General features: G+C 45.2%; 1 protein-coding gene across 1 annotated transcript in view; it reads right to left on the bottom strand.

Annotated features, from left to right (window-relative positions):
• The window catches only part of LOC308184987 (CUGBP Elav-like family member 4), a gene marked incomplete at its 5' end in the record, with an annotated part of 97671 nt that overhangs the window by 61780 nt on the left and 12522 nt on the right, over window positions 1-23369 (bottom strand). Inside the window, one exon of the mRNA XM_080572531.1 lies at window positions 10357-10500. Coding sequence (XP_080428657.1) covers window positions 10357-10500 — 144 coding nt within the window. The remainder of the gene's footprint in view (window positions 1-10356; window positions 10501-23369) is intronic.

Below are 23369 nucleotides of genomic sequence, written 5' to 3' on the forward strand. Positions count from 1 at the left end.
GGACAGTGCAGTTCATGTGTACAGTACGGCCGCAGTGGGCCAGTAAAATGCTCCTGGTATGAAGAAGACAGCTTAGATGAAGCTGCCTCTTGTCTCCCTTCCCTGGAGCTGTACAAAGAGCCAGACAAGGTACATTTGAGGTCCTGTGAAACAGTGTCCAATCCCCAGTAGTGACTGATGGTGGATGCTTAGAGAAAGGATGGGGAAGATAAGTCAGAATTATAGGACATGTTGTGAGGTTTTTTAAATAGATATATAGTAACCAAAAACCAAATTCTGATGCATTTCCTTGTTGGCTACTTTCTTGTTGTTGTTTGTTTGTTTTTGCTTTTGAGAGGTATTTTCAAATGGCCACTGAAAGAGGATGAGCAGAGACTGAAACCTCACTGTATTCATTCCCCAGCCTCTGGTAACACATGACTTGATGATAACAGCAGAGAAGGAAAATATTTTTTTATAAAGATTTTAGAAGTGACTCATGCCTTTGCTGTCTTCAGGATGAGTTTTGCTGCTCTCTGTGATTTTACTTTCTCTCGCATCAAGAAATCACCCTCTGATGCTGTTGTTTAAGCACATGGGATATGCTTCTCAGACTTCAAAAGTCACGACAGAAAAGTCATGACAAAGTTGTGAGAAAGTCTGACAAAGTCATGACAAAATCTGTTCCTTACTGTTTAATATTGAAATATTAAATTGACTGTTCTTACATATACACACTGAAACAAATCCTTGAAATCACTTCTCTCACTCAAATGCTGAAAATTTCCTTGTCACCATCTGTGAAGAGACAAAATTAAAGGATGCTCTGCCACTGACCTGCTGTTTAACCATGGACAAATTGTGTAAACTTGTCTTGGTTTCTCCAGCTATAAACTGAGGCACAGGATATCTGTCTCCCCATGCAGGGGTGCCTTCAGATCTACAGATTAAGAGTGCTGTAGTAGAGCTGAGTACTGTTATTTTTTGTAGCCTCATGGAGATTGGTGCCAAGGTGGTGGCTTCCCCTTTGATTGTTAATTACCCTGTTTTATTATACCCTGCATAAGACACTTTCACATTTTAATTAGTGATATCCTGTTCTTTGTAATTACTGATGGAGTGATTAGACAATCTTTTCTATTGTAGCACAATGCTGATTCCCCTTTAAGGAGTACATTTGTTTCTAGGCATCATTTGAGTTTATTCTCCAAATGAGGCACTGAGCAGGTGATTTTATTAAGTATGCCAATGAAGTGAATAAAGAAAGGGGAATCCATCCATCTTTAACACTGTATTGACTCCAGCACTGGGTGTACTGACCCACATCTCATTTTCTGTGCCAGGTATTTTCACCTGGGGACAGCTGAGGATATAATTGGCTGGTTGCAGAAATGATGGCCAAGACCTGTGCCTATAGGATCCATTTAAAATTGCTGATCCAAGTAGCATCTCTCTGAGATGGATGCAGTTGCAAGGGCTGGGGTCAGTCCCAGTCTGGCCTTTGCTGACTTATCTCTGTGTTCCTCCAAACCTGATCAGAGCTGCACAAACAAACACACAAAACATGGAGCGACCTACAGCTGGTCATGTGTGTGTCATGGTCAGTCTGGCTGGCAGATAATAGCCTGGAATTTGTACCAGGGACTTTCCTTAGGACTTCTAGGACAGACAGTGGACTTTGATTTTGACATTTCCATTTGTCAGATTCTGTAAACTAAATATAGATGGGGTTGCCTCTGAGTTAGTCACCTATTATGGTTGATATGATAACAGGAAGAAGAGTCTAGGCCAAAATTCATCTATCCCTTCTGTATCCAATTGCCTCTGGGAAGATGAATTGCAGCTTTGTTTCTTCCTATTGACTGCATGTGAAGTCCCTGGTGATCAGTTCAGCTGCACATGCTGACACAGTCAGGTGAAATCATTCCCACCCCTTACTTGGCCCTCCGCGGATATTTTTGAATGTCGGTTCCCAACCATTTAAAAGAAAAGTGTTAATCCTTTTTTTGTTTGTTTCACCTTTGCGGTAAGAGACACAGGGCTCTATCTACAAGACACTGTGTTGCCAATGGTAGTACAAATGATTGTGCTGCTCCAAAGACAATCTCCATTTTGCACTCAGCAGAGCTAAACAATCACTTGTGACATTATTTATGGCTTATGCAACTTCCTTTCCTGCTTATAGATGTTTCTAAGCTGTTCAGAGTTAACTCCACAACGGCAGGTGCTTCTGGTTTGCAAACTGCATGTGTGGCTTCTTGTCTATTCAGAGGGCTTATAAGTTTGCACTGGAAGATGTGTGTTGGGAGACTATACCTTGGCTACATGTGTGATACTTCTTACAGTATAACGCCATGCGTGTATTTCTGTCATAGATCTTCAGGAAGAAGAAGAAGAAATTTTCTCATCATGAGAGGAGGAAGATATTCCTAACCTGCTCATGACTGCTGAAGGTGCAGGGACTACAGCCTAAAGTCTGGTGTGTTTCAAAAAAACATTCAGATAAAACTGGCCATACTCCCATAGAGACTGAGTTGGGAGCTTGAGGAGCAAAGAGGTTAAATACAGCTTAGGGTTAAAAAGCTAATGCAGAAAAAATAAAGTAGTAAAGGCCCTAAACTGTGATTTGGGAAATTAGGTTCTGTTGCTTCTGCTCTAGCAGGCATCCTGTAGGGAGTGGTCACCCCATTTCTGTAATGTTCCGTGCTCTGGGGACACCTGGGCTGCCCTGGAGACCTGGAAGCCCCTTTGGCACAGTAAAACATGGAGCTGGGGACCTGTAGCTCATGACCCAGAGGACATACAGCTCACTACAGCCTTCAGAGCCACCCCATGGGGTAAACCTGGATCTCCTCCAGAGCTGGAAGGAGTATAGCATCCCATACCTGAACACAGCCATGCAGCCCAGCTAATCGACTTTGCTTCATTGGCTGGAGAGGGGACCCCAACCACGTCCCATCCACACCCAGACATCACAGCCCTTTGCAACACGCCAGCACCCTTTTACTGTCATGTTTCCCATTCATGCCTTGAAGATGCAGCCCTTCCCTATCAGGTTGGAGGTGCTCAAGGGTAAGGGCTAAGGGGAAAGGGGAGGGGGACCTTCCCAGCCCAGAAGATGATGGTCACAGCTTGGCTGATGGTCACAGCACTGCTGAGTGCAGTGGCATTGCAGGAGTGGGAGGACAAGAACTTGGTCACCTTGAAAGAAGCTGATGGCACGGGCCTAACTCCTTCCCCCCGCGTGGCTCCAGGGGGATTTACAAAAAGAGGGCAAGTCCTTAAGGGTCACTGGTCTTTCTTATAAAACCACCAGGGCATCCCCAAGTGAGCTAAAATAAAAGTCACCCCGCTCCTTCCCCAGCTCCCCCTGAAGACAAATGTCCCATCCACTCTCCTTTCACTTTGAAAGAGGCCCAGTGTATGATCCCAGTTAATAAAGCTGTAGAAAGTGAGGCAGTGACCCCACCAGAGACAAATCAATAGCAGCAGGGCCCCTGGGTATTGTGTACTTTAAAATATGCCATTTAAAATGCAGATTTTCCCTGCGTGGGCTGGGGCCGCAGAGCACTAATCAGAAAGGCAGCAGCCTTATTATCTCAGGCTGTTCCAAGGGGACAGAGGGGAGCTTTTCCCTTCCTCACGTGAAAGGACGTATTTCCTTCTGCTTCTCTCACTTCCTTGGCATGATCTTTGCCTCAGCATTTAGAGCTTTTTCCCATCAGATTTTATGGATTCGTTCCCTCTTTCCTCCAGCCTGGCCATTATCATTGCTCAAATGTGCGTCTTCTGAGGAGACCAGGAGATGTTATCAAACCGGTCCATGCACGTGGACAGCATTTCTAGAGCTATGAGCCTGCAGTCCCCATTCCAGGGCTTGAGAACCAACGGGGCATCTGGACAAGCACTGGTGAGGCCATCTAAAGCGTGGGGAGAGGTAGTACATGATGGCTGGTCAACGGGGAAAGATGGGAGGATTCACCTCACATCTTTTGCTACCTCACCTTGAGGTGGCTGAACTTCAGACGGCTATATCATCAGTGGATGCACAGGTACCTCCACAGGGTTATCCATCATATCCTATCATGATAGATTTAGACGAAGCACAGCAAAGGGTGAGGTTCTGCAGCACAGCTGCACCAAAACAAGAGCTTGCTTGGTGCTTGCTGCCAGTCCTCCTCCCAGAAGTGGGTCCCTGCATGGTCACTGCCAGCCTAGAGGAGTGCGGTGGGGACCCATGGCCAGAGGTGGTGTTGGGAATGAGACGGCTGCCTCTGGCACTGGGTGGCTGTCAGACAGCAGGGTTGTGCAACTGCACTCCAGGAAAGGAAATATTATCCTTTTCCTACAGGAGGAACAGATGCATGGAGAGATGAAGTGACTTACTCAAGGCCAAAAATTCCTGCTAGAAATAGGACAAGGATGCTACGGTCAACATTCCCTAGTCCCCAAAATAAATACATGTGAAATTGTAGAAGGGGAAGAGGCGAGAAGGATTATTTCTGATGCGCTCTTTTTGAAATAGTGTGATCATTGCCCTTGGAGAAGGCTTACTCTGAATGATCCGATGACCTTCTCATTTTTTTCAGTGTTATTTTCTGTCCTCATATCTGAATTACCTGATGCTTTGTTTGACTATTCATATTCTTCATTCAGTAATAATAATAAAAGTAATATAACAGCATCCGACGCTTCTCACCTCTAATGTTCTATACAAACACTTAGCTAATTAATCCTCATGGTATCCCTGTGGTAGAAAGAGGTAAGTAAAGCGATCAATCAAGCAGTAAAAGGACTCGTATTTGGTAAATCACAGAATTGACAAACTCATGACTGTTTTACCTAACTGGCCCTTGGGAAATAAAAACATCTTCCAAGCCTTCAAACAAACTTAAGGCATTCTGAAAAATATTCAGAAGGGTCCTTCCTTTTAAAAATTTATTCTTAGAAACAAATTTCTGCTTTGAAAATATTATTTAAATTGAACTAAGACCAAAAAAATAATAAATATGTGATGTATGGATTCATGTGTCTTAGTGACTTTCTGAAAACTGTTACATGATAGCTTGGATTTCTAACTTCCTGAAAACTATTGGAAAAAAAAAAAAAAAAAAACAACCACATATATATACATATATGGAGCCCAAATGTGCAAATGGCTATGTCATGGTTCATTCCCTGCTACTCGATTTTTCTGAAATACGAAGGAAACGACAATCAGAAATATGGTATTGGCCCTGCTACAAAATACCATGACTTCAAAATAGATTTCTCTTCTGGAACAGATCAGAACAACTGATATGCATAACTGGTAGTATTTACCAAGTATACTGTCCCATTTTGGTCATTTAAATAAAATAATTCTATGGAGAAGACAGTCTATCTATATAAAGCAATTTTTTCCCTGATTTTGTAGGGTTAGATTTAATATATATACATATATTTCAAAAATAAATTTACAGTACAAATTGAATAAACACTGGAAAAAGTGATTCTTACCTTCAGCACTACCTCAAATCATTTAGCAGAAACACACTTTCGGCTCCCCAGGAGCTGGAGCAGGGAGGCAGAGGTGGGCAGCTAGGTTTCATGGTCAGCACCATAGAGTCACTGCCACCCCAGAATCCCAAGGTGACCACTTCTGATTATGACTGAGATCTGTGCAGTGCTGGATGTGTTGCAGTTACTGTCTGCAGTTCAGAAGCCAAAGCCATTTGCACTTTTTCAGAGGGAGGGGAGCTGGGATTTACTGAGGGGAAAGGACTTGCTCTAGGCCAGAGAGCAAATGTTACCATTGTCTGTTCTGCCTCTGTCCCCATCTGTCCATTTTCACTCACTAAATCTATGCCTGTCCCCTGCTGCAGGATACAATCAGTGCCACGACTGGAATTTGGCCAGGAGACTGTGGCTAATACTCCCACCCTATTTTTTATGCAAACTTGATTTATGACTTTGATCTTATTTTAAATAATTTAAAAATTAAATAATTTATACAGTATCTGTCACTTTCCAAGGCTCCTTCCTTTGTTCTTGCTTTGCTCTTCTGCATTCTCCCATCTTCCCAACCCTTCTTGGTCTCTGCATGTTTCCTTTTCTTCATGGTGGGGCAGTAGTGACCTGAGACAGTCACTAAGCACTTGCCACTTCCTACACAGAAAGAAGAGCTGGAGGAACCTTTTCCACTGCTGCTTATTTGGGCCAGGACTGTAGACTGTATTACCACCATTCATAGTCTGGTTTGACTTTCACTGCTCATGATTTCAGGCTTGGCCACCCCATTGCTTACCAGAATCTAAGAGTTTTTGTGCCACATTGTGCCGCAGTATGTGCCTGCAGGTTCGTTCTCAGCTGGCAGCAGATCAAAGGTGGTGCTGCTTAGCATCAGCCTCCTCTACAGGCTGAGTTCAGACCTGTACCTCAAGCAGGCTTTAACTGAGACTGCAGAAATTGATGCCCAGATGATGTGGATCCACAGGAACCTGACAACAAAAAGGGCTGGTGCCCTATACATGCATAAACTAAAATAATTAATTGCCTTATAAAAAAAAATAAAGAAGCAGATAAATGAATCTGGGAAGATATTGCTGGGGAAAGAAAAAAAAAAAGGAAAAAAAAAAGAAACAACCCAAACAAACTGAAACAAATTAGTAAAGGGACTCTGGGAGCTTTAGGGAACCATGAAACCTGACTTGCCTTGAGCTGCATACAGAAGAGGTGAGGTGGGTCTGATGTGACTTTCTGCAACCCTGAAACAGCACACGGAGTTTGTGCCAAGCTTTGTCCTGTTTTCTTGAAGGTGGCACATGAGGGGGGAGGCAAAAACCCCACACAGAGGAGAATCCCCACTGCTTGCTGATTTCGTTGCCTCTGGAGCTGGGGCCATATAGCTGCTGAACCTGAGGACTAGTTGCTTGGCTGACATGGGGCCATTGCTGCTATCAAGGTTAAGGTTGCTTAAGCTGAGGTTGAGTGGCTTGGCAGGAAGCAGCAGCAGGGAGTGAACCATGACATGGCCATTTGCTGAGCTGCTATGGAAGCAACTTAAAGAGGAGATTGGGCCCAGAGCACTCTTGGTAAGCACGCTAACGACTGTCACCACCCAGTGGTGCTGCTTGATTTATAAATCCGGGGCTGCCCACTAATCTCTCAAACAAGTGCACCATGTGGGTTTCTGTTGAACTGGTAACCTTGATGCATGGAAACCTCTGTGTAGGAGCTAATTCAGCCTTGGTGAAGTGGATGGGGTGAGGGTGCCTCTCTGGGGGATTCAGCACGCACCCACTGCCTAGGGACACCACAACCTGCTCCATGGGACAAGCCACTAGAAGCTGCTGGTTAACCAGCTCTTGTAGGACTGCTTGGGAACTCATCTGGCAATGTCAGTCAGGGCTGGACTGCAGTGGGATAGCTGGGAGGACATGCTATGAGTACAAATCAGTGTCTCATGCTAGTCCTGACCTCACTATTAAGCACTGAGGCAGTTCTTAAACTTGTATTACCACCAGGTCCATGTGTGAAAACCCATGGAGAGATGGCATGAGAGAGAGACATGTCCCTGAGGGAGACTGGAAAATAAATAAATCTGGCCATCATCTTCATTTGTAGATGGGAAAATGAGACCAGGGGGTCAAATGACTCACCCAAGGTCACATGAGTTGCTGGTGGCATTGGCAACAGCTGTCACTGCTGTCCTGCTCTTGCATTTTCACTGTTTCACCTTCCCTCCTCTTGACTTGCCTTAGCTCTTAAACTTCAGTTCAGGCTGAATAAAACTGGCCTCCCATTCCCTCTCACGCTATCGATCTCTCCACCTCCTGCTGTCATTTATGAGGTGACAATCACCCTGATATCTAAGAGCCAGCAGTCGGGGGTGGATTAATCCGACCAAGGGAATGTCACACAGCCTCGGCGCTCCCTTCCTTTCCTTTTGTGTGAGCCTGCGAGATGAAGCAGATAGGTAGAGACACAGATAGGGATGCTGATTGAGAGACAGCATCTGAGCAGGCTCTGGGTGTACAGGCGCCACACGGAAATGTGATCCCATCATTTAGACAGCTCTGAAGTCCCCAGGGTAATTGGTGTCACCAGCTTGTCATATCCAATGGGTCATCTAAAACTTATTCTTTCCCCCTTATTAACATATTTGCCAGGAAAAAAAAAAGAAAAAAAGAAAAAGATGGGTCCAATTCTGTTTTCACAGAGGTCAATAGGAAAAAATATTCATTGGTTTCAAGGGGAGCGGGAGCAGACCCAGGAATTGTTTCCACTCCTTCTTCAGAGATAAATCCTCACTCAAGCACCTATCCTCAAAATGTCCTGTATTGTCTAGTGAGAAATAGATGGAGGGAACTTTTATGGTGTAAAGATGCAGACCTCATCTGCTTTTGTATCAGTATAACCCTGGGCTGACTCTTTTATCATGGCAATTATAGGAATTAGTCTAGATTAAAAATGAATGTAGCTAAGAAGAGTGCAGTTAAGAAGAGATGTCCAGAGCATCAGGACAGCGGTGTTTTTATCACCTCTCCAGCTGCCTGATTAATGCCTGTAGTATAATGCTGCAGTCACATCTTTTGCCTGAAAACATCTGCAGATGTTTGTTCCCAGCTGCCCATGGGTATCCCTCCTGTTTATTCCCCTGGTACACAGGGGCACAGATGCTGCATCCCTCTGCCAGGTTGCTGACCACTGGCCTGGGCTCAGTTGGGAATTACTGTCTCTTTCCCCCTTCCTGCAGCCTTGTCCAGACAGAAGAATAGCTAAACACAGCCAGGCTAGGGAGGGAACAGCTCTGCATTCGCATGAGGAAAGGAACAGGGGACCAAGGAAGAAGCAGCTGAGTGCTCCTCTCATTTTGAGAATAAAAATAAACAGGACAAAATGGAAGCAAAAATGGAATTTGTCTAATGGGGAGAGAATAAAAAAGGTCCAGAATAGCACCAGGGTGTGCAGCTGGGAGGAGAGTACAAATGTCTGTGGAGCTTCTACAGCATGTCCTCATGACTCTATGTGGACCACGCAAGGGGCAGGACAGGTTATACCAAGTGCTTGGTGAAGCACATGACACAGTAGAGGATGGAAATTTCTAGGCCCTCAAACTATAAAAAAGAACATGTGAATGGGATGGGAAGTCCATGGTGCCAGTGTATGAGAAAGAAATAGGGAAGAAAACAGGGCCTTGCAGTCAGTGTGCTAGAGGCACTAAAGGCACACTGGAGTGATTCCTGAGTTGGCTCTGTGTCACCTAAGGCAAGTCCCTCTGACTGAGGAAGATGTTACTCTGCAAAACGGGATTAATGGTGCTTCCCTCCTGCTTGCAAATCTAGCACAGAGAAAAAGAAGGCCATGTTTTACCACCAGACTGATGAAGCATCTAGGTACAGTGTTACTGCCTGCTCCTGTTTAATCTGCTCCAGAAAAGTCATCCAAAGTCACCTGGCAGTATTGTGTCTGCCTACTGCAGGGATAATCTCTACCTTGCCCTGAAGTACCTGGCAGAGAGACATGAACCTGATCTTGCCTTGCAGATCCTTGTTATTTTTAGCCTAAGGAAAGGTACTTATGCTAGAAGCATCCATTCTGGGGCTATGTCAGGAGCCCAGCTCCCTGTCCAGTCATGAATGTCCCAGGGGCCCAGCATCCAGGTTAGGTGTGTAAGATGGATACCAAAAGTTAGACATCACAACACTGCTTTGAATAGCTGACGCATTTTCCCAGGGGGCTTAAACAATACTGCTTTGGGGAATCAGAACTGTGTGTGTGTGTGTGCATATATCTGCTTTTCCATTTTAGTATAAACTAGCATGCTTCCATAAACCTAAAAGCACTTCTTTAAGCAGCTGATATTTTATCCCATGATCACTCCAAAGTTACCCCCAATGATGCACAGGGCAGAAGGGGCCTGGCCAAATGGAGCAAAGAGCCATGTCCACTGTTCAGCTCAATCTGTGTGGCCTAGTAGAACAGGAAAGTTATTTATGCCTTTAAAAACCTTCTCTGGGGCCAGACAACTCTGACATGGGACAGAGAACCAGCATGAGCTGAATTCAGGGCCTATTTTGGTCCCAAAACTCAAAGGTTAGTTGTGTTTGGATTTAACAGCAATGGCTTAGATGCCATGGGAACTGTCGTGCATAGGTACACACATGGACTGGTTACTGCTACAAGCAATTATTGCACCTCTGGAGCTTGTCCGGGAGATGCCCTCACCTACCCCAGGATGACACAGCTCAGTTTGCTCCCATCATTCAACTAATGAAGAAATCACTTGTTCCTCCTTTGCTGTTGTACTTGTCTCTCTGCTCACGTGTGCTTTTGTGCTTTCTACGTGCTATTCCTGTCCCTGTGAACACGCACAGAGGCAATGTTTATACTTACTGCCTGTGCATAGGCGCCATAGGCTCCAAACTGGATGGCCATGGGATTGAACATGCCCATTTGTCCTGCCATTTGCTGCATGCGTCTCATTGTACGCTCCTTGTCTGTATCTGCAAACTTCACCACCAGGCTTGAAGAGGCTCCCTGCAGGACAGGAAAGAAAAGGAGAAATGCAAGGCAATTAGCCAGGTACACATTGGCTCATGCAATCCATACAGCACACACAGATGTCCTGGTTTCAGTTAGGACAGAGTTAATTTTCCTCCTAGTAGCTGGTAGGGTGCTACGTTTTGGATTAGGATGAGAAGAGTGCTGATAACATGCTGATGTTTTAATTGTTGCAGAGCAGTGCTTACACCAAGCCAAGGACTTTTCAGCTTCTCGCTCTGTCCTGCCAGCGGGCAGGCTAGGGGTGCAGCAGGAGCTGGGAGGGGACAGACCCAGGACAGCTGACCCAAACTGGCCAAAGGGGTATTCCATACCATCTGACGTCATGCTAAACAATATATAGGGGTGGCTGGCCGGGGTGGGGGGCCGGCTGCTAATCGGTCAGCGGGTGGTGAGCAATTGCATTGTGCATCACTTGTTTCATACACATTATTATTAGTAATACTATTATCATTATTATTATTATTATCATCATTGTTATTATTTTCCTGTCTTAATAAACTGTCTTTATCTCAACTCACAGGCTTCACTTTCCCGTTTCTCTCCCCCATCTATTAATAATCCCCCATCTATAGAATGCTTGAAAAAAGGGTGTCATGACTCTGGGAGTTCCAAAGAGACACAAATCACTGTAGCGTGCTGGGGTCTGGCTTGTGCCTATCGAGCTGCAATTGATGCTACTATCAATCTAGTGACAGACCCTGCAGCCGCTCCAGCTCCCGCAGCTGCTCCAGTTCCAGCTCCTGCAGCCGCTCCAGCTCCTGCAGCTGCTCCAGTTCCAGCTCCTGCAGCCGCTCCAGTTCCAGCTCCCGCAGCCGTTCCAGTTCCTGCTCCTGCAGCCGCTCCAGCCCCTGCAGCCGCTCCAGCCCCTGCAGCCGCTCCAGCTCCTGTGGCTGGGTCAGAGAAACGAGCTGTAGCAGTGCAAGGTGCCCATGCAGAGGGTATTCCAACCCCTGCGGCAGACCCTGTGGCTGGGTCAGAGAAACAAGCTGTAGCAATGCAAGTTGCCCCTGCAGAGGGTATTCCAACCCCTGTGGCAGACCCTGTGGCTGGGTCAGAGAAACGAGCTGTGGCAGTGCAAGTTGCCCCTGTAGACAAGGTGAAAAAATGATATAGAGAGTCAGGTCGTTTAGAACGCAGACAGTCTTCTGATAGGTCTGGGTATAGAGAAGACGAGGCTGGGCCATCAAATGTGCAGGAGGATGAAGATGAAGATGAGGATGTTGAAAAATCAACAGTAACTACCCGAAACCTATACCAGTGTGAGCTACGAGATGTGCAAAAAGATTTTGGTCGCTGTATAGGTGAGCAGCTTCTCACCTGGCTGCTCCGGTGCTGGGACACCGGAGCCAATTGTCTGGAATTAGAGGGCAGGGAAGCCAGGCGGCTGGGATCCCTTACTAGAGATGCAGGCATTGACAAAGCAAATGGAGATGGAGCACGATCTCACAGCCTCTGGAGGCGTCTCCTGTCAGCTGTGAAGGAAAGGTATCCCTTCAAGGAAGAACTTGTATGTCTACCAGGCAAGTGGACCACCATGGAGAAGGGAATTCAGTACCTGAGGGAATTAGCCGTACGGGAGGTAATTTATAAGGACCTAGACGACGCACAAACATCCACAGATCCAGATGAAGTCAAGTGTACACGACCCATGTGGCGGAAGTTTGTACGGAGTGAACCATCATCATATGCCAGCTCATTGGCAGTAATGACCTGGAAAGAGGATGAGGAACCCACAATGGATGAAGTGGCTAAACAACTCCGGCAGTACGAAGAAAGTCTCTCCTCTTCCCTACAGGCCTGCGTCTCGGCTGTGGAGAAACTTTCTTAAAGGGCCACCAACTTGAAGAGAATTTATCTTCTCCCCCACCTGAACGAACCAGTGTCCACCAACTAAAAGAGAATACTTTTGAGAAACTTTCTGAAGAGGTCCACCAACTTAAAGAGAGTTTATTTTCCTCCCCACCTGTACAAACCAGTGTCTCAGCTATTAGGGGTTAACGTCCATCTGTGCAAGGAAGACGATATGGTGGGTACACACCCCGCGCCACCCTGTGGTTTTACCTATGTGACCATGGAGAGGACATGAGAAAATGGGATGGAAAATCTACCTCGACCCTAGAGGCACGGGTACGTGAGTTGCAAAAGAAAACAATCGGGAAAAAGGGGTTCTCTGAAAAGTTTGCTGATCCAACTTCCAGCAGGCAGTCCTTTAAACACAGAAACGAAGATTCTGACCAGGATTAGAGGGGCCCTGCCTCCAGCCAGGGGGAGGAAAGGGACAATCGAGTTTATTGGACTGTGTGGATTCGATGGCCTGGCACGTCAGACGCACAGAAGTATAAGGCTTTAGTAGACACCGGTGCACACTGTACTCTAATGCCATCAAGCTATAAAGGGCCAGAGCCCATCTGTATTTATGGCGTGATGGGGGGATCCCAGCAGTTAACTGTATTGGAGGCTGAAGTGAGTCTAACTGTGAACGAGTGGCAAAAGCACCGTATTGTGACTGGCCCGGATGCTCCGTGCATCCTTGGCATAGACCACAACACAACATAGACCACATAAATCACAACTAGGCAGTGTTGGATCCAGATGACACAGATTTTTCCCACACAAACTCTCTGGCCTTTTGAATTGGACCGCTGCAAGAGGCTGAGGGCATCAGGAAGGAAAGGACATCAAGGAGGATGAACATCTGAGGCCAGCAGCCCAGTTCCTAGTTTCCTCCAAAATTCAAACTTCCAGCCTGTCATAAATATACTCTCTGCAAAAGTTGTTGCCTTACTCTTTCAAACTGTAGAAAACCTTCTGGCCTGCTAGCTCTCTACAGAGGGCGAGGATCTGGGCTCAGTGCAGCAATATGTAGAAGCTTTTGCTGGAGTTATGTCATGGGATTTGTGAATTGACAGAATGTGTTAGCTCTGTGCATGCCAGACCACTAAGATGGTCACACACTTCCACACTGTGGTGTCTTGTAACCCCTATGTCTAGTGAGAAAACCCTGCCTAGCCTTGGAGGCAGGATTCAGTATGCTCGGTAGGGCAGAAGTCCCCCCACCAAGCAGCATCTAGTCAGTACTATTAAATCAGGGGAGCAAAAATAGGACCTGCTAGATCTCACTTCCCCATCCATGAACAGCAGGGAATAGAGAGGCTACCACAAAAGAGCCCAAATGTAATGTTACGTTTTTCTGGGCGAGTTACACAATGTTTGGATTCTGTCTGCAGTCAACACTAATGCAGAACTACTGATGATCATGAGAGTTGGCTGCAGAAGTCTGAAAAACGTAGAGCTTTTGGGAATGAAAGGAATCCCTCTCCTCCCCAGAATGAGATGAAAGGTCAGTGACTGTGATTCTTAAATTTCTGATAGGAGGCAGAGATGGGAAGAAATAGATCTGCTTAGGAAGGCATGCACTGAGATTGTTTTGGCTGGCTCCAAGAACTTCCTCACTTCATGGGTTGCTTGATTCCCTACAGCGCAGTCTCCCCAGGGGGACAGGGATGCAGCCCCAACAGCAGGCAGACTGTTGCCTTGGGAGTTGGGCTGCCACCATGCCTGGGGAGAAGGGCAGGTGAGCTGTCAGGAGACTGACAAAGAGCAGCTGAAATCATCATGTTCCCGTGGTACGTTTCCCTTTTGACACACTGGTATTCACTGATGGAAATACAGTCAGCGGGGAGATGGCAATAGGGGAACGCCAATTCCGTGCCAGAGGAGCTGGGCTGTTGTGAGGCCCTCTGTTTTCCTGCAGAGGTGGGATTACGTGGGACTGCACACAGGGAGTGTAGTCAACGTGCTTACACACACACACACCTATGTACCCACAACCAGAACAAAAACAGTCTCAGGGAAAGCAGAGTTGCTCCATGAGAAACTGGGAATAGTGTAGTAAACAACAACTACAGACATACCATATATATAAGTCCAGGCTTTGCATATTTAATAGCCTCTCCAGATCCTCAGTTATGAATAAGGAATTGAGGAATTAACTTGCTAAAACAGAAAACAATCTAAGGCCACACAATGAGCACTGCTTGCCTGGATTAGCAGCCTGCTCTGGGAGAAAGTGATTTTCATTGGCAAAGAATCTTTCTTTTTGACCTGTTACTCTTTCTCTAATAAATCTATAACCCAATTGAACAATGTGGTGAAGAACAAGGGGTTGAAAGAAGTGCTTCAGGAAAACAAAGGCAGGGAGAGATGAATGCTCTATTCAAGGGTGGAGAGCAGTCTTCAGAAGTTATCATGAGAGCAAAACAGAACACAGGAGTGAAGGGGGGGGGAGCGGGGGAGAAAAAAAATCCAGCCAAGATTCCCCTGCATTTCTGCTCAAGACTGGGCAACTTTTCAGTTTTTTTTAAAAAAATCACATGATGTAGTTATTAATCCTTCCCCAAATCACACTTTTAATTGCAGCTCATCGACAAATGAATATTTTAATGCATACATTTCCTGCTAATTATCACCTGGACCAGTCCTTAATTAGATTTCAACACTCATTTAATTAACCCTGATCCAGGAGACTGTTTGGTAACCTGAATCTCATCATTTAAAGCTATTTGTAGCTGTATTGGAAGGAGGCAGTGGTCCACAGCAGATTGGGCTGTTCAGAGCTGTTGTTGTGGTTTGCAGAGCAGAGGCTGCAGCATAGTGGGCACAATACAACATGGAGGATTTTCAGACTGAATAAACTGAATGAGTATTCATCTCCGCAAATAGGTTTTGAAGATGTGACCTGTTGGTGTCTTCTTCTTTTGACTTTTCCTTCTATCTCTGTTTGCCCTGGAAGTGTTAGGGCTGGAGACCTGCCTTAGGAAATTGCCGATCCCTCACATTTTTGAAAACCAATGTGAGAAACAAGGTCCTGGGTTCAAATCCTGGATGAGCCCCCAAATTGTGAGAAAAATCTCAATAATTTTCTTCAGACAGGATCTTCTGTGAAGCTATTTTATTTGCAATTGCAATGGTGGGCATCCTGCCAATTAGGAGTGCACAGTAAAAGTTTATCATAACCTTTTATTCCCTATTACCCAACACCTGATTTCTCCCCCATTTCCTCATTGGCTGAGTACTACAGGTTCACAACCTACTCAATGCACTTCTATACCATATATGTACAATTTGATTTGACCAACAGTTAATTTCTCCTTTTCCTTTTTTTTCCTTCTTCTCTCATGACTAGAGGGTCCGTGATTTTTGTTTTTACTGATTTTGTGCTGCTCATCCTGTTTTCCTTAGCTATCCTCCTTGTTTTGAGACAGTAGGACCTTCCCCTTACCTGCTTAACATACTCCACACTGCTATGCTGCACAATCACTTCTGAATATGCAAGGTTAGTGGAATTTTCCACTGCAAAAGCACCTTCTATTGCAAAAACACAACTTTGTTTCTCACACCAAGCTTTTATTGTAGATGACATCATGAAAACATGGGTAAGCTCCATATGAAGTTCTTGCCCCTGGAGTGTTCTTCCCTCCTGATGTGAGTCACAGTGACTGCACAGCAGCCATTTGACCCAATGGGATCCAAGACTGCTTCTTATGAGATGTTTTTCTGGGTTGCCTGTCACAGCAGGACTTCAGGCCTCTTTGAATACCACTATCATACACACAGGGCAGAAAGGCCATTGGCAAACAGAATCAAGTTAGAACACACACTACAAATAAGGAATAGAAAAGGCAGCTTTTTTTTTTTTTTTTCAGAGCACGCTGCAATGAGATGCACACGCAAGCAGTTAAAGATACGTAGCCAATAGAGATGCTGCTCTGCTCTTGAATATGACCATTGACTTTGGGATGGATACTTTCTATATGTGGTTCCTCATGTGCAGCCCTTCCACATGGCCTGAAGGAAATCAGGCAGTGAACTTTATCAGGCCACCCAGTGCAGGATTTTTAGCAAAGGAGCCAAACAGCATTCATCTAAAACAGCCACGAGATTCCTTTCTATTATTATTATTTTTTTTTAATCACAGAATCATCTAGGTTGGAAGAGACCTCCAAGATCACCGAGTCCAACCTCTGACCTAACACTAACAAGTCCTCCACTAAACCATATCACTAAGGGCTACATCTAAACATCTCTTAAAGACCTCCAGAGATGGTGACTCAACCACTTCCCTGGGCAGCTTATTCCAATGCCTAACAACCCTTTCAGTAAAGAAGTTCTTCCTAATATCCAACCTAAACCTCCCCTGACACAACTTTAGCCCATTCCCCCTTGTCCTATCACCAGGGATGTGGGAAAACAGACCAACCCCCACCTCGCTACAGCCTCCTTCTTTAAGGTACCTGTAGAGCGCGATAAATTATTATTCAAGGGAAACCAGCTGATGTGATCTTTTTGGACTTCAGCAAAGCTTTTGACACGGTGTCCCATAAGATCCTACTGGACAAAATGTCCAGCATACAACTAAACAAAAACATCATACGATGGGTGAGCAATTGGCTGATGGGCACGGCTCAAAGGGTTGTGGTAAATGGGGCCACATCTGGCTGGCGGATGGTCACTAGTGGGGTCCCTCAAGGCTCCATTTTAGGGCCAGTCCTCTTCAATGTTTTTATAAATGATTTGGATGTAGGACTAGAAGGTGTTTTGAGCAAATTTGCCGACGACACCAATCTTGGAGGAGTTGTGGACTCGGCTGAGGGTGGAAAGGCCTTGCAGAGAGATCTGGACAGATTGGAGAGCTGGGTGATTACCAACTGCATGAAGTTTAACAAGAGCAAGTGCCGGGTCCTGCACCTGGGATGGGGAAACCCTGGCTATACATACAGACTGGGCGACGAGACGCTGGAGAGCAGCCCCACAGAGAGGGATCTGAGGGTTGTGGTTGACAGCAAGTTGAATGTGAGCCAGCAGTGTACCCTGGCAGCCAGGAGGGCCAACCGTATCCTGGGGTGCGTCAAGCACGGCATTGCTAGTCGGTCGAGGGAAGTGACTGTCCCTCTCTACTCTGCACTGGTGCAGCCTCACCTCAAGTACTGTGTGCAGTTCTGGGCACCACAGTACAAATAGGATGTAAAACTGTTGGAGAGTGTTCAGAGGAGGGTGACAAAGATGGTGAAGGGCCTAGAGGGGAAGACATATGAGGAGCGGCTGAGGTCACTGGGCCTGTTCAGCCTGGAGAAGAGGAGGCTGAGGGGAGACCTCATCGCAGTCTACAGCTTCCTCGCGAGGGGGAGTGGAGAGGCAGGCACCGACCTATTCTCCGTAATCACCAGTGATAGGACCTGCAGGAATGGTGTCAAGCTAAGGCAGGGGAGGTTTAGGCTAGACACCAGGAAGAGGTTCTTCACCAAGAGGGTGGTCGCACACTGGAACAGGCTCCCCAGGGAAGTAGTCACTGCACCAAGCCTGTCTGAATTTAAGTAGCATTTGGACTGTACACTTAGTCACATGGACTAAAATTTTGGGTAGACCTGTGCGGTGCCAGGAGTTGGACTTGATGATCCTTATGGGTCCCTTCCAACTCAGGATATTCTATGATTCTGTGATTATTACTATTGGAAAACTATTTGGTAGCTGCAGTATAGAACCCCATTAAAGCTAGTGTCTGAATGATCACAACTTAAAAGAGACAGTACCTCTCCTTCAGTCTAAATAGAAAGGGATGAAAACAACAAAGTAGAAAGAGAAACAAAGTAGAATAATTCCGCTGCCATAAAGTGAACTGCTTGTTGTCACAGCACAGCGGCATCACAACCAGATACATTTCAAGCGTGCATGTGATGCAGAAGAACACTACATTGGCACTGAGCTGCAAACATGCTGCACACAACAGGGCACCCCAGATCATTGTCAGGCTGTACCACTTTAGACTGTTGCAGTGTAAAGCATGCTGCTTAACAGGGATATTAAAAATAATTTGCATTTTTGAGGCATGTTTAAATTGGAGGTCCCAAAGCACTGTACAACTGCAGGGTCATTGACACACATATACGCTTGCAAGGAGGTACTTGCATGCTTTAGTATGGTAAAACAGGTGGTGAACTGAAACTATGAGATGAACTGGTGCAAAGCTCCAGTTTGGTGGCTTTGAAAGAACAAGTAGTTTGTTTATGCTGAAAGATCTACCCGTACTGCATCCCACTCCACCAAGACTGCAACATGTCTCCTTGCTGCTGCGTGAGACTTAGCAGCCACTGTTCCCTGGGGGTACCACACAGACCTTTAGGATGGGAAGTCAAGCATATTTCCCTACCTGATTTCATTTGCCAGGGTGTAGGTCTGGAACCCCTACAGACAACAAGGGAACATCTGAAGCAAAGACATAGGTGTTTGATAAGATGCTTTACAATTGTGAATTTGTGTGGATTTTGATTGAGGATCTTATTTGAAAGTTATTGTTTTGATCTAAACATACTTTTGCCCTTTAAAAATTCATTTTGATCTCTCCATAACCTATTTGGGTAATAACTACCGAATCACAACCCTGGCAGAATTTTGAAAGGGATAGCAGTCTGCCCAATACTAAGGTATCTTTGCCTTCCATACAAGAATGTTATCAATCCAGATCACACATCTAAGGAGGGCTAGGAAGGAGTGGATTAAAGAGGAACAAGCAGAAGCATCCAGAGTGATTTAAAGTTGATCTAGAGGCCACTAAAATAAAAGAGATGGTCCCACTGATTTAAAGGAGGTTTGGAGCAAAAGAAAGAAGGGGAAAGGGAGGAAGAAAGAAACCCCCCTCAAAGCAAGTAGAGTGATGCTGACACCTTCACTCTTCTTTGTGGCAGAAGGAGGATGTCCTTATTACAGGACAGCAGTGCTGCCCTCTGGAGCACCCTCCAGAAAGCTGGGAACTCCTTTGCCAGGCAGGGAGTGTTTTATGTCATATAAATGGCTCTGATCTCCTAAAAACATCAGCGCTTGCAAATTATTTTAGCCCCCTCCCAGCTCCTAATCTCATCCAGATGAAGTGTTAAGCATGGTGAGCCTCGCAGGCCTGCTTTGGCGCTGGGACTTGGGCAACATGGGGTTCTGGCACAGTCCTGTGCCTGCTTTTTCCCAGCCACCTCCACGACTGCTAGTTTAGTTCCTAAGCCCCCTCAGACCCACGAAGAGACATTACAGTGCCAATTAGCTCTTTCTGTCTAGGGTGAGGCTGTGTGGCTCACGAGCAGTTACACCTCTTATCCCATTTGGAGGCCATGAATCCCGTGGCATGGAGGGAAGAGATGTAGCGAGGAAGCCAGGGAAGATGGCCAGTGAAGCCTGTCACAGCCCACAGGTCTCTTCACTGTCCTGCCAGATGCCTGCACAGCTACAGCGATGTGACTGGAGAAGAAAAGCAGCTCTAATGAGTGCTCTGGCCCCCAAAGGCCATCTTCAGCGCTAGTATGATTCATACCCCGTCAGGCAGCCGGGCTGCCTGGATTTCTATTCTAGGACCCAGAAACATGTGATTTATTAGTTCATTTATGGAACAAGGGGGGAGGCAGGGAACATGGTCCTGTGATTTTATTTTATATAGAAATTATTAAGGGGAATTACATTAATACTGGGATACTGCCGGCTCAAAGGACATGAAATCAGCTGTCTTAGTGACAGCAGTGGGGTGGGACAGCCCATGAACCTGAGTCCCCCTCTGGCCCTAACCTGCTGCTCAGAGGAAAATAAGCCTGTGCTATCAGGAAGCACTGGATTTTGATAGAATACATCACTGCAAATTAATATCCTGGTATTAGGTGTCTGTTGCTTCTTTCATCCCAATGGCCAACACATGACTTTATAAATGGTGTTTAGGTAGCATACTCATAAAAATAGTTACTGGAAGGAGGGCCAGGCCTACTGCTGTTGAGCTATGAATGGACTCCTAATGCAATATATATATATATTTTTTAATAGAAGGAATGAGTGTGTTGCGTCCAGTCCCGAGTTAATTAAGCCAGTCTGTGGTGTTACAGAAAGCCACTACTTGGAGTGTATGCTCTTTTACAGAGCAGAAGATCAACAGAGAAAAGAAAAAAATGAGTTTGAGTTGCCATCTCCACTCTTTTCCATTAGCTCCTCCAGCATCAGTGTAAAATGAAGCCTCAACCTTTTATGTTTATTTGAGGAGATAGACTTATGTTGATGATAACCCACTCCACCTCAGACCTTGGGCAAGTAAATTTAGGGCAAATTCAGCTTCAAGACATGGAGGGCACTTACATGCCAGAATCAACAACTTTCACCAGGAGTTACCTTTGGAAATCCCTTCCGCCCCATCTTTCTGCATTCACGTAAAACATAGCTAATGACTTTCCACATTTCCTATTTAACCTGGCAGCCTGAGGGGGTCAGCAGCTCTATCCACATGCTTTTATTAACTGAGGACTTGAGGCCCTGCTGGAATCCAGATGAAACTAAATTTTCTTGGTTAATTAATACTTTGAATCATGGCCTGTTTAGTTATCTATTTGTATGATGGATTTGTCTAAAGTTCTGTGTATGATGTTACCTAGATATTTTGAAGACACTTTGGGGGAAGTGAGGCAGTAGACTGATGCCTTCAAGTCTGGCCTTCTTAATTCTGTGTTTTCCAGACTTAAATAAATATTAAAACGTAGGTACCCAAGTATCCACTAGTAATTACTTCTCTACTGGATCAGGAACAAGAATTTTTGTGACTGGCTACAAACTGGCTAAATATACTAATTGTGTGTAAGACTTGCTCATTCCCAGACATTGTATTCCCTCTTGTTGCTTCTTTTGTGTGTCTTGGCCCTTAAGGGAGCATTCAGATGACCTAATTGCAGCCATTTTTGGTGTCTATTCTAAATCATCAATTACTTTAAACCAACAGATGTTCCTCTGAGGGGCAAGGGACATTAAGAGAAGTGTAGACGATAAGATTAGTGATGACACTGAAGTTTTATAGTTTGACCAACACTTAGATGTAATTCAATCACGTCAGCCCTGGCCTTGGTTGATAAGCTACTGAATGTGGAAACTATTCTGTAAGAGGTTTGCATGGTGCTTTGCACACAGCAATTCCATGTAGGGCCAATGATAGCCACATTTCCAGTAGTAGCCATTAGTAAAAACCACCACAGAGTTGTTACACAGAGGAAACCAAATACAGTCTCTAAGAGGGTGAAGCGTTTGCTCTTGCTGAGGTGAGACATGTAAACATGAAACTGTGGCTTCACCCACCCAGCTCCCAGATTTGCTTAAGTGACTATTTTGGTTGATTTCCTGAAGATATATCTTGTTGGAAGCGTAATATGCTACAAGTTGTGAAGGAGTTGAACTCTCCCAACTTCATGGAAATGACAAACCCCCCTTCCAAGCACTAAAGGCTGCCATGAGCCCAGAGGGAGAATTGGATTGTGCAGCTGGATGCGTGTGTGTTTGCGAAGAAGGAAGGAGAGATGAGGAAAGTTTCTCCTATGAAAGAAATGATCCAATTTGAAGCAAGTCCCTCATGGGAAGGGCTGTGACAGAGGCTGCTCTGATCCTGTTAATTTTCACAGTGCAGCTGTCAGCAGGTCTGTAAATAGTACTCCGTGAAGCCAACACTTCCTATCCACACATCAACCATTCAATTAACAGAAGAACAGAAAAAGGAAATAAAGTGCACCACAGACTTCTATCACAGCTTTGATGTTTCCCACCAATTTATGAAAGCGTACACAAATCTAATTACAAGCCCCACTGCTTCCCATTTACATGGAGCTCCTCAAGTTCAGAGCTGTTTATATAAAAATAATTGTTAAAAATACCTCAGCTGATCTACGGCATTATGGCCCCCCACTCACCAGAGCTGCCATGCTGCTCCTCCCAGGGAGTTTCTGCCAACTCAGTACTTTGGTGCCAGCGTACACACTGCTTCCCCGCCGCTCTGCAAGTAAGACGCCTGGGCTGCAACTTCATCATGCCCACAAAGGGCTATTTTCCTTCTTTCCTCCACCTGCTCAATACTCCTTTTGCAGACTCTCACAGTTTTCTCTTCCATCCCTAATTCACCTAAATATTCCTCTGCTGTGTTGACAGGGAGTGAGAATAGCTGCTTGGCCAGTTTCCATAATGGGGCCGTGTCTGAAGTTAACTTCACAGTGCTTTGCAAAGCCTTAACTGCACTGTAGGAACGCACAGCAATAATAATAGCAGTCATAAATATGAGCCAGGGTTGGTTTCTTTGATTGGAGACCTGAGCATCCAAACCCAGGAAGATGGCAAATGGTGCCCCATTTCCTATGAGTCAAAAAGAGGCCCACTGCATATAATGACACTGACACTTGTTTCTTAGGGCAATTTTTGATAATCTCATATTTAAGTCACTCTCACTTTGTCATTCATTAAACTAGAATAATTACATATTTATTTTTTAACCTATTCAGTTCACAGTCTCTTACAGTATCAGAGGGTAGAATGAACATTGTATAGGGCGAGAAGAGAATCCCTTCATTTGACTATTAATCATGGGCTTGGTTGGGAATTTCAGTGCCATGGGTGAACTTCCAAGGAATATGGTGGGTAGAGGGTGAAAGTCAACCTTGTTCATTGTGCTGTGTCATTCGTATTTATAGATTAATAAAAAATAGTAAATATAGTAATTACAGATCCGATCAGTCTGTAGCCTAACAACACTGAGTTAAAAACTGCATGATTTCATAGAACCATACAATATCCCAAGTTGGAAGGGACCCACAAGGATCATCGAGTCCAAGTCCTATCAAATCACCAATTTGATACATGTGGCTACTGAGATCTGAAATTGTTTTTCTTATTTGTGTTGATAGGATCTGCACAGAAAAATGTGGAAATGGAAGTCCCCAGGTTAGCAGAGTTTGGGGTTGCAATACTTTTTTCTTTTTTTTTTTTTTTTTTTTTTTAAGTTCAACTAATTTGAA

The sequence above is a fragment of the Anser brachyrhynchus genome (genome assembly GCF_964034855.1).
Source record: "Anser brachyrhynchus genome assembly, chromosome: W".
Taxonomy (NCBI): domain Eukaryota; kingdom Metazoa; phylum Chordata; class Aves; order Anseriformes; family Anatidae; genus Anser; species Anser brachyrhynchus.